The sequence below is a fragment of the Elephas maximus genome, chromosome 22 (genome assembly GCF_024166365.1).
Source record: "Elephas maximus indicus isolate mEleMax1 chromosome 22, mEleMax1 primary haplotype, whole genome shotgun sequence".
Lineage (NCBI taxonomy): Eukaryota > Metazoa > Chordata > Mammalia > Proboscidea > Elephantidae > Elephas > Elephas maximus.
In genome coordinates this window covers 19233704-19246112 of record NC_064840.1, presented here as the reverse complement: position 1 = coordinate 19246112, position 12409 = coordinate 19233704, and the positions used below count along the sequence as shown (strand labels likewise).

The following is a 12409-nucleotide window of genomic DNA, read 5'->3' as shown; positions in this document are numbered from 1 at the left end:
CTAAAGCACAGAGTTCTCGGTGTGTAAGTATAGGACAACCTAGTGGAATTTGGAGTCTAAAATGACCCATGAGGAAGCCCAAGGATACCAGCTCTGTGTCACCTGCTTGCCCCCAGGCCTTCTCATTTACCAAAGGAGGGGTTGTGGTGAATATTCAACCATCCTGGGTTTGTTTGTTTGTTTTCCCCCCTTCAGAATAGTTCCTGAATTTTTCCTCTACCGTCACAGCTTTTTTGCCCAGCACCTGGGTTTTAGCTTCTTCCTGTCTAATCCACGCAGTATGCCACTGCCAGACGGATTGTCACTCTAAACTTGGCTCTCGTCACATTACTTTCTGTTTAAATACTAGCTCCTCTTTTCCAAGACCTGGCTCTTGACCTGTTCAACTGCCTTATGAGCCCAGACTGATTTTTCCTGTTTCAGACTTTGTAACGTGCAGTACCAAGCTGTCTGGTACTGAGTTGCTTCAATTAATATGCCTGTTAGAAGGACATTGGAAGGCTGTTGACAAGAACAGCTGCTTGTGTCTCTTTGAAGCTCCTCAGCCTGCGTAGTTGGCCTTTTGGAAACACTCTGGTGAGCAGGCACAGAGTGCTGATGTCTGGGGAAAAGGTTCTAAGAAGTGAAAAATTACCTTGGCGGGCTGAGGAAAAAGCCATAAAATCATAACTTGTTTTGGGGCTTTCTTCAGCTTCAAATCTATCAGATAGCTTCTCTTTGACTTTTTCTGATCTTTTTAAAGCAGGGAGTGCATTATCTTTCAGTTCCCACCCAGCCCTAAAGGCTCATTTTCCTCCATTCTCTCCCTGGATCTCTCTCCTGAAATGAAAGCTGATGAAACTGTTTTTGGATCCCAAATTAGGAATTTTTCATTTATTTGTAATTCTTTCCCTGACGCATTTTGCAGTTTTTCTCTGGGTATGTGCTGCTAAAGGAAATTTGGCTTTGCAATTTGGCTACTTTGTAAGAGAGCAGACAGGATACCATGCCATTCTGTTTTTCCTACTGGCAGCTTTGCATTCGTGAAAGTAACGTTTTCAAGTTCGGCGTAGTTCTAACATAATCCCTGCTCTTTTCCCACAGACACGATGAGGCGAGTGGTACGACAGAGCAAGTTTCGACATGTGTTTGGGCAAGCGGTGAAAAATGACCAGTGTTACGATGACATCCGGGTTTCTCGCGTGACCTGGGATAGTTCCTTTTGCGCCGTCAATCCCAGATTTGTGGCCATAATCATAGAAGCGAGTGGGGGAGGAGCGTTCTTGGTGCTTCCTTTGCACAAGGTGAGTAACTGGACCTTCCGTTCTGTTAGACACCTTCCAGTAGTCTGGTAATCTCTATTTCCTCCGCAGTAGATTGACTTTGGAGATTGATGGCTCACTAAGAAGTGTACGATTGCTGGGCCCTGAGACTCTGATGTCGTTGAGGTTGAGTTCCACACGCCTTCCTAACCACATCAGTTTTTCTCTCACAGAGAATCATTAAACAGAATGGTGACCTCTGTTCTGGGTGTGCCTCTATGGGAGGAAAAACATTAATATGACGATGATGTGAGTAGGGGCAGGCACAGGGATTCTGTGATTTGATTAGAAGTCATCCACTTTTCCCAAAAGTTTTTCTTTTGGAGGGCAGCTTTTCAAACAGTTACGGATACATGTGTTTTAAAATGGGTAGAATTCTGTTTTTAAATGGGTAGAACTTTGTAAAATAATGTTCTCTTTTTGCAAAGTCATGGGGACTGAGACTTCCCAGTTTTTTTTGAAAGGTAAATGGGCGAGAACTCAAGAAAATGTTCTGAAACAATACAGATTTCCAGTCTGGACAACAGTAAGCCTCAGCGTAGAATTTAAACAGCCACAGGAGGTAGAAATAAAAGCTCTTTACTGAAAGCGAATCTGTGCATACTTCAGTGGGTTTCCAAACCTTCCCTTCTAGAACCTTATTTTATCCTCCCAGAGAGCCCCCTCCAAGGTGGAACATAAGATAGGAGTTTTGTACATTTGCTGACTGTTCTTGAATAGTGGCAGATCACAGTATGCACTTAATTTATCCGGAAATCCCAGGATCCCAAATAATGAAGGAAAAAAAAGAGCTGAGAAGCAAGCCTAGGAGAGTTATTTCTTGGTTAGCTTTTAGGAGGAAAGTACGTTTGCTGAGTCCTGAGCTCTGATGATAAGGGCTCAGGGCTAGGTGAGGATGCAGATGTTGGGTTACATTCCAGATGTTTCCATCCTGCCAAAACCACTAGGGAAGTGGGACTACCCCCAGGCTTCCTTTAGAGGCCATGCACATTAGAGGTTCAGCGAATCGTAACAGACCATGTGTTCTCCTCTGAAAGTGGTTCAAGGTATTGTTTCCCATCATGCATTTCTTTAAACATCTGATTTTTACTTTAGTGGTTGGATTGACGTGATGTGACATGGTAGAACCATCTCAATACAGAAGTGGAGAGTTGGGTGTTTTCAGAGAACAAATTTGATAAGTGTTTTCCAAGGTACCTTCTTATTGGCAAAGTTATCGATAAAAATCTAAGGAAAATCTTTTTTATTGGAAATATTTTTTTCTACTTGGATACTGAAGTCTTTCTGCTGAGAGAATTGCTTTGAGTGGCAAATGAGTATCCTAATGATGATTTTGGAGTCGGGATTTGAATTTGATGTAGCATTTGGCCTCCACTGCTTTTTTTTTTTTTTAAACTAAGCCAAAAATTTTATCATTAGTTGGTTTAGAAAGGTCTTATCAATTCTCTTTCAAAAATTAAATTAATAATTATTTACTTCTAATGGTGTGAATTTTCAGAAATTATAAATACTACAAACTTAACGCTTGTTCAATCTGTATGCTTAACAAATAATCCGAGAACCTGGACTGTGTGAAGAACACGACATCAGGACTGGAGGAAGACTCATGAACAACTTGTGACATGCAGATGACACAGCCTTATTTGCTGAAAGCGAAGAGGACTTGAAGGACTTAACTGGTGAAGATCAAAGACTGTAGCCTTCAGTATGGATTACACCTCCACATAGAGAAAATGGAAATTCTGACAACTGGACCAATAAGCAACATCATGATAAATGGAGAAAATATTGACATTGTCAAGGATTTCATTTTACTTGGATCCACAATCAACAGCCATGGAAGCAGCAGTCAAGAAATCAAAAGACGCATTGCATTGGGCAAACCTGCCGCAAAAGACCTCTTTAAAGTGTTAAAAAACAGAGACGTCACTTTGAGGACTAAGGTGCACGTGACCCTAGCCATGATATTTTCAGTCGCCTCATATGCATGTGAAAGCTGGACAGTGAATAAGGAAGACGGAAGAATTGATGCCTTTGAATCATGGTGTTGGCGAAGAATATCGAATATACCATGGACTGCCAGAAGAACAAACAAATCTGTCTTGGAAGAAGTGCAGCCAGAATGCTCCTTAGAAGCGAGGATGGCGAGACTTTGTCTCTCATACTTTGGGCATGTTATCAGGAGCGCCTCGTCCCTGGAGAAGGACATCATGCTTCATAAGGTAGAGGGTCAGTGAAGAAGAGGAAGACTCTTGACAAGATGGATTGACACAGTGGTAACAATGGGCTGAAACAGCAATGATTGTGAGGATGGTGCAGGACTGGGCAGTGTTCTGTTCTGTTGTACACAGGGTTGCTATGAGTCGGAACCAACTCAATAGCATCTAACAGCCATAATGTTTGTTTTACAAAGATCAAACCATCACCTAGTGTTCTCTTCTTAGATATCATATATGTGTGCACATATAGTAATATAATATGTTATTATATTGCTATAGATATCTCCCCTGCTTTTGAATTTCTCTCTTCACCATGAGCAAGGAGCATTTAGAAGTGTGGCCTTTCAGTGGTGGACTTGACAGTGGCCAGCTGAGAAGCCAGCCACAGCCTGAAACTAAGGTCGGGTACTAGAAAATTATAATCTGTTTTATAGTTAAGAGCTTTTGTAGACTGATGGCTACATTTAAGACACATTTTTCTTCAAAGAAATGGAGCAAGCGAGATAAGTAGCCCAAAATAGACCTTTGATAGCTCATCTTCCCTCTGAGTTCAGATGGTTTACTTCAACTCTCCCATCCACTCAAGGCTCTGGGAGTCCATCTTTGCTGTAACAAACCTGGGGAATTTTTTAGTCCATTTCTGCCATTTGAGAGAGACTCATAAATATAGTTTCTGAACCTACTGGATCTTATGATTTGGTTTTCTCTTGCATTAAGTTGGCATATACTCAATATATTTTATTGTTTTGCTATTTACCTAGGCTTACAGGAATGAAAATACGGTAAATTGCTTTAAGAATCGTCATGTTTGGATGAAGCATTGCTTTTTGGAGGTGCCTTGCGGGTCTTTCACAGGCGGTAATATTGTCTGTGTGGCTTCAGTCTGTAAATAATTGTTTTCAAGGAGGTAACTTTGGTGTAAACCAACACCCAGTCTCGGCCAGTGGAAATAAGGTCCGTTTTAGGGTTTTTGACTTTTACAACTGACAGGTTCATGTGTACTGTGTGAGATGTTGTATATTAAAGTGGGTGTAATAAATTATCGTTCCAAAAGCTGAAGTTTTAGGCTCTTAGGGTCAGTATGGTGTGGAGGAAAGAAAACAGGCCTGGGAATTGTAGAGCAGGGGCCTCAGTTCATACTCAGTCACTAACCTGTAGTGGATTTTGGATATGTCCCTCTTTCCCTCCTCTGTTTCTCTATGTGTGAGTATATAAAACTGATTTTCTGTTTCAGTAGTTCTGGATGACCCCAGGAGTGCCTCTCATCTTTTATGTTTCTCAGTTATAAAGTGATTTCCAATGCAGCTGGGTTGGTACTAAAATTCAAAGAAAACACTATTGTTCCACTTTTTCCCTTCCTCAGCACCAAAGCATAACTTTGGAAAGTACAAGCCTTTTTACCCTGGCTGATTTTTTAGAATTTATGTATTTATTTATTAATTTTTTAATTTTATTTACTTTATTGTTGTTGTTGGGAATATACACAGCAAAACATACACCAATTCAACCATTTCTACATGTACAGTTCAGTGACATTGATTATGTCCTTTGAGTTGTGCAACCATTCTCACCCTCCTTTTCTGAGTTGTTCCTCCCCCCCCCAACATAAACTTACTGCCCCCTAAAGTTACTCTGACTGCTTTTTAATCTAGGCCAAGGCTGAGCCCAGCAAAAGTGAGTGGCTGAGTGGCCCGTATAGACAGTTCTGTACCTGGGAGCTCTCAGAAGGATCTGCTGTGGTAGCAGGGCCTTGCCTGTGAGCCCTGGAGCACGTGTGTCTGTGCTTTTTCTTTCCTTCCTAAGACCCTTTTTTGCTCAGTTATTACCTAAACTGGGCTCTGCAAGAGCACTTGCATCTGGTTTTCACTGTGGTCAGTTTCCCAGTCTACACCAGAAAGCAGCTCGTAGATTGGTGGTATTGAGTGACGTGTTTATCTCCTCTTCAGAAATGCAGTGTTGAAGGAAAAATAGGAAAAGGGCCCCAAGTACGTAATGAATCCCGTAATTCTAACTCAGGGCTCTTTAGCTTGATATCCCACTACTGTTGAGTTGATTCCGACGCATAGCAACCCCATAGGGTTTCCAAGGCTATAAATCTCTAAGGAAGCAGACTGCCGCATCTTTCTTCTGCAGAGCTGCTGGTATAGACGTTCCTAAAACATCAGCATTCTTGCATCTATGAAATAGTTTGATGCTGAAGGGCTGTTTTTCTTTAATAGTAAAAAAAAAAAAAAAAAAGTCCCCAAGTATACTCATATAAAGTGATGCTTAAAGTCAAGATTGCAGGAAATTATGTTCTTAAGTGTGTACTAGGCTCCAATATATGTTGATCACCATCTGGGATCATTTCAAATAAAAGTTATAAGAGATGGGTATGGTTTCTCATAAATATCTGAGGGATTTTTGGTAGTGTTTCCTCTTTTTTGTTTCTGATTAGAGACGAGCAGGTTGGTTTTGGTGACACCTTTGGGGCTTTCTGTACAGCGAAATGGTTAAGCAGCTCAGATGCCAATGGAAAGGTTGGTGGTTCGAGCCCACCAGCTGCTCCGAGGGAGAAAGGTGTGGCAGTCTGTTCTGGAAAGATTACAGCCTTGGAAGACCCTATGGGGCAGCTCTACTCTGTCCTATATTGCTGTGATGATTAGGGTTGTTTCTCTAGAAAACCCAGCATAAGACAATTGCTATGAGTCAGAATAGACTCAACGGGAAAGTTTTTTTGGGGGGGGTACATATTAATATTGATATGCACATATCTATATGTGCACATACTGGTCTTAAGGTGGATCGTGAGTGACCCTTTCAGAAAGGCTCCCATTAAAAAGCATGGCTTTCCATGAATTTCTCTTCAAAGCTAGTTAGTGGTTTATTGTTGTAGCCTCGCAAAGCTTGTGGTTAGATTCTGGGAGAATATTTATACGTCTGATGTGGTCTTTGTTTTCTAGGACTTAAAACCTAAAGTGGAAAGAGTGATAGGGACAAGTACATTTAAGCGCACAAACACAGAGAGAGAGAAGCCTAGGAATGAATTATGCTTATTTCAGGTGGGTGTGGTGTATGAGGTTTTTGTTAGGAAGGGTTTATTAGAGAAAGTGGGATTTTAGGAGGTCACTGCTGGAGAAATCTGGAAAGTGCTCCATCCTGGGGTGGGGCCATTCAGGTCAGCACACGTGATTCCAGATCTCTGAAGTAATGCTTCCTTCAAGCCGTGGCATGCCACTCTGTCAGAACTTTGCGAGGGGTGGCTTAGTACATTTTCTTGTTCTTTAGCCTCTCAGAGGATGAATAATAGCAGTCCTGCTGAATAGAAGTCAGCTTTGTGGTTTTGGCTATAAGGGGCACTTTTTTTTTTTTCTTGCTGCAACTGCACAAGCTGCCTTGTCTCAAGAGCAAACAGGTTTTCAATACCCTTCCCCCCTGCCGCCCCCCTGGACTCTACCAGTTTGGCGTGAATATGCCTCTTCCTGATGTGAGAAGGCAATGGGTTTGGGGTTTTTTGGTTGAATGCGAGGCCGAATCACCCTCCTTTATCGCTGTTGTGAGCGAGGGTGGCTCATGTGAACACGCGCCAGCGTTTTTGGTTAGGTGCACGTGTGCACACGCACACATGGACACACACACTAAGACTTCAGATCACAGTCTACGGCTCTGGCCTTAATCAAAGAGGGAGGCACAGTGACAAACATCCAACTTACGAAAAACCCGTAGTTATGAACCAAGCCCTGCCAAGCCTGTTATCTTCAAACTTTGAGGTACATCCAATGGTTTGTAGTAACAAACGGGCGGTACTTTGTGATGGGCATCAAAACATTATTATAATTATTATTGTACTATTATGTTAAAGATGTTTTAGTATCCAGAATTGTTTAATTATTTTTATGCATAGAAAGGTATGCTATGTACTGTATACTAAGACTACCATTTGGCTGACATTGGATATGAACTGTACTCACTGTTCCGATTTAAGTACAAATTCGACTTAAAGACACATGTAAGAAGGGTACTTGTTTGTAATCTGGGACTGCCTGTGTGTACTCTTGATTTTAACATTCACGTGGAAGGAGCATACGTGCTGGGTGGCTCCTGCCTTCCCTAGTTGCTTTTTTTCCTCTCTCCCTTGACTGTGTATGGTGAAAGAACTTCGGTAAAATTGGAATGATGGTTGGTTTCATTCACATTGTAACTACTGGAAGACTGGCTCTAACTCTGAGCCATGATGGGAAGGGTTTGGAGAGGCCTCTGCCAACCTTTTGACTCACTATCTCTTCCTCTCTCTGTCTAGCCTTCTTAGTGTAGCTGTACAGTACTTGCCTACACACAGTTACACTTCTCTTCCTTATTTTAGGAACGATCTGTGGGAATGTTTAGAATCTTGTGTTATTTATGCCTGTAAACTATCATTTCATCTCATTTTCTAGTCTTTCTCAGCAGGGGTTTTTCAAAAAATTAAGTCCTGCAGAAAATAATTTGAGTAACTTTTTTCTTAGCTCTCCTAAAGATGATACATAGCTCGTTGTTGTTGTTAGGTGTCGTTGAGTCAGTTCCGACTCATAGTGACCCTGTGTACGACAGAATGAAACACTGCCCAGCCCTGCCCCATCCTCACAATCGTTATGTTTGAGCCCGTTGCCGCACCTACTGTGTCAATCTTGTTGAGGGCACATAGCTAAAAAAAAACCTTCTAAATGCATAGGAGAGAAGTGAATTCATTTCGTACAATGGCTGCCTTGGATGGGATTAGGATTTAATTCTCTTGTAGAATTTGGGTTGAGAAGGGCTGCTTTAGAGCGTTTTTTGGTTAGGTTTATTGAGGAAGACATCTTAATTTGTTTCAGTTAGTATTCTAAGTGCCTAATTAAGGATGGCATTCCGTGGTCTCTCCTTACTGTAGGAGCCCCTGCCTAAATGTTACCTCCTCTGATTCCATAAGATAGAGAAAATCATCCTTTGGGTTCCCCAAGCAGCTTGTCTGTACCACTACTAGCAAGCTACATTATCACACTGTGTTATACTTATTTTCTTATCTACTTAAGAGAGTGGTTCTCCAGAATCTTGTTTTATTGAACAGTGATAGCCTTAAGATGGCCTCCAGTAATTCTCACCTCTTGGTATTCATGCTGTGGTGTGGTTCCCTCCCATGTTAAATAGGGTTGACCTGTGTAACCACTTGGGTATTGTGGAATTGATGACATGTGACTCCTGAGACTAGGTCGTGAGATCATTGTGGCTTCCTCTTTGCTTTCTTTTGTTTCATTTGCTGGCTGATGCCAGCCGCCATGTTGTGAGGACACTCAAGCAGCGTTGTGGAAAGGTCCACAGGACCTGGTGCTAACAGCCAATACCAACTTACCAACCATGTGAGTGAACGATCTTGAAAGCGGATCCCCCAACTCTATGTGTAACTTCAATTTATGTTACTGATTTTTAGGAAGAAGTCTGGAATGTTAATATTGATGGTGGGATTAAAGGTTTTATTTACTTTTTTTCCAAAATATTCTACAATGAACTTATTGTATGTATAAGTTATTTTTTAATTATTAGTGATAATTGGAAATGGGACAGCTGGAACGGAAATAATGAGAATGTTCAAGCATTGTGAAGAATGTAGCCAATTTCACCGAACGACTTGTATAGAAATTGTTGAACGGGAACCTAAACTGCTGTGTAAACTTTTACCAAAAACACAGTAAGATATTATTAAAAAAAAAAAAAAAATGATATTAACAGAGCATATTGTTAAGACAGTATTTTTTAAAAATCACATTAATTCATTCCTGTACTTATTCATCAGATGTTTGAGTGCCTGCTCTGTGCCAGGACCTGTGTTGGATTTTTGCTTTTAAAAAGCTTCTGTAGCCTTGGTCTCTCCAATGGGGAACTTTATGTATGGATAACGTGCTCTGACACGGCCTGAGAGAGGTAATTTCCAGCTGAGCCTTGGAAGTCAAGGAAGATATTGCAGAGAAGGTTCTAGTTATTCAGAACCTTCAGGTTTCTTCTTTGTGTAGGAGCTAGGGATGAAACAGAAGAGGAGCCCAGCCAGACCATTAAACTGGTAAGTATGAAGAGGTGCTCTGGCCCCAGGAGGGCCAAGAATGAGGGGTACCTTCACCTCAACTTCCTGGATCTCTGGGAGTTTAGGTTGATTTTTCTGGTATAGGAGAAATGGGATGTTTGGTTAGAGGGTTGAATTAGAGGAGCCAAAGAGTAGCTTTTTGGTAGAAAATTATGGTTTCTTGGCCCTTTTTCTCTTCACTTCCAGTGTAAATAGTACAGAATTGGTATTTTCCTTTATCATTATGGAAACCCTGGCGGTGTAGTAGTTAAAAGGTCAGCAGTTCTAATCCACCAGGCGCTCCTTGGAAACCCTATGGGGCAGTTCTACTCTGTCCTGTAGGGTCGTTATGAGTCGGAATTGACTCGACGGCAACGGATTTTTGGGGTTTTGGTTTTTATCATTATGGGGAAAGGAACCCGAATAAGCACTGTTGTCCGTTTTAGGATTTTTTTTTGTTATAACTGGATCAACCTAGCACCTTTGCTCTATATCGTCTTCAGGAAAAGGCAGTGGCTCCATGTCATTGTCTCAAAAATGAGACTTCAGAAAGACATCAGAATGTGCTTAGAGGGCATCCTTCATAAACGCTGCTCAGTTTTTGCAGTTGGTAGGACTGCTGTCATACCTCTTTTTCTGCAGTTGTAGAAACTGAAACTCAGATCGAGTGACTGCCCAAAGCTGTGGGTCTTTCGTGGGTAGAAGTTATGCATTTCGAGTCATTATTTGATTTATACAGGGTGTGTGTGTATATTTTTTTATTAAAAAAATTTTTTCCCACGGAGGGTGAAGGATTTTTTTTGTAGAAACTATGATCTAATTGACACTTAATCCTTGGCATTGTTTTTCTGTGATTTGAAGGCTGAATAACAAACGCACTACCTTGTCAGGGCTTTGATTCTGCCAGCTTGGAGAATTGTCATAAGGTTTGTAAACTACTTGGTCTCCACCTTGCCTTCTGAAGAAATAAGGACAATGATGAAATAGCGGCGGTGTGCCCTATTAAGGATTTCCTTTAAGCGCCAGGCACCCTGCCTCTAAGTGGCCTTTTCATGGACTAGTTGAAAAGGAGGGGCCTGTCTCCTGATGGTGCTTTTCTTTGTGACCTCAGGCACTGCCCTGCACCTGCTGCGGCTCTCCCTACTGTACTCTGCTGGTAGGTGATTTCCATTTTCACAAATAGCAGTGGGTCTGGTTTGGACAAGGGGAGAGATGCCTATCACCCTTTGTACAGACAGATGTGGGTGTTTGGCACATGGCGGCTTTGGTTTTACTGGAAGGACATTTTATCCAGTGCCAGTGTCCTCGTGTGTTGTGTGATGCCCATTCTCTGTCTCCTGAAATAGATGCTATCTGATGCCAGGAGTACCTTCATCTGTCAAGTGTATGGGCCGTGAGAAGGGGGTGGGGTGGTGGGGGCACCAGGTGCAGAACAATGGCTTCCAGATTCTGTCACGAGCTGCCAGCCACACGAGCTCTGCACAGCCTCATTACCACATGAAGTGCCACAGAAGGGCCTTTTCATTTGCTCCTGGTGACTGTGTTTTCCATAATCTCGCTTGGGGCTGGGAGGGGGGCACCCTACTTACCCTCAAGTTAACAATGGAGCACAGAGTCCTGGCAGAAGGAACCTCACAATGCGCCCCGGGGCTATTTCTGATGACAGTAAGTGGTTGTGACTCAGAGTGTGCCTGTGCAGATGACGGCTTCCTCCCTCCCCTCCCCTTCCTCCGCCCTGGAGATGAGCAGGCAGCCTGTGCTTTGTGCCTTGCCTCGCCGCCTCTCTTCCCGCTGCAGTTCACTGGTGTGTCCACAGCAGCCGGCCAGCAGGCCTGACAGGGCTCTGACAGTGGTTTTTACCATATATGGCCATCAGCGCGCTCAGCTCTGGGGCTGTCAGCCGGCCAGGATCATTTCCTTCCTTGGCTTTGATTGGCTGCACGTGAGCTCAAAGAATGGTGGGATCTGGGAGTGTGTGGTGAAGGGAAGCCACCGAGTCAAGTGCAAAGAGCGCTTAACTCTTTCCTGGTTTTCTGCAGTCCATTCAGAGCACGTAGGCAGGTGCTGTGGGCAGAAGCTCTCAGTGCAAAGCACCTGATACCTGAAGCCAGGAAAACCCCTGTGTCTTAGAGGAAGAGTCGGTTCCTGACTACAGATTACTGGGAAATAGATTCAAGGTCTGCAGTCATGATCTGTCTAGAAACTATATTATAACCATATGTAGCAAATTTTCTGCTCCTGCCAAGGGGGTATCTGGGTTAGGTAGGGAAGATTAGCCCTGAGGACAGGGAGGCAGAGCACATGTCTACTTTCCCAGAAGGGTCCTGACTTGGGTTTCTTTTCTGGCAGAGCTCTACATGGTGCTTGAATGGTACAGACTCCTGAATTGGGTCTGTGCTCTGGCCCTCATGCTTGTTTAGAACCCCGGCAAGATGTGAACTGGCTCAGCCACGGAGCACAAGGTCTTTACTTTGAAAAAAAAAAAAGTGTAATATTTTTTTCTTTTGCATCCTCCATTCAAAAAGAGTGTATTTTTATTCCAAGGCTTGTGAGTAAAGTAGTGCAGAGTTGGGATCGGAAGGGCAGCCCCAGAGCTCTCGTTATTCACAGAGGGTCCTGATGTTCGCCATGAGGGATCAGGCACCGAAGCACGCTCCTTTCTCATTTGATAGTGAACGCATTGGTTTAACTTTCTGTATTTGCCCTTATCTAGAGTTTCACGGCCAAACTTTTGCTTTCAAGCTGAATTTTGTTTTGACCAGGTTCTACCTCATGTTGGGTTCCTGGTTTTTGTTCGTTCTTAACCCGAAGCGTCATATGGAATTACATGTCTGCAC

At 42.8% G+C, this 12409-nt stretch overlaps 1 protein-coding gene across 1 annotated transcript in view; it reads left to right on the top strand.

Moving 5' to 3' along the window:
* The window catches only part of CORO1C (coronin 1C), an 85667-nt gene that overhangs the window by 31468 nt on the left and 41790 nt on the right, over positions 1–12409 (top strand). Inside the window, exon 2 of the mRNA XM_049866998.1 lies at positions 1084–1283. Within this exon, the coding sequence (XP_049722955.1) occupies positions 1089–1283 (195 nt within the window). The 5' untranslated portion in view covers positions 1084–1088. The remainder of the gene's footprint in view (positions 1–1083; positions 1284–12409) is intronic.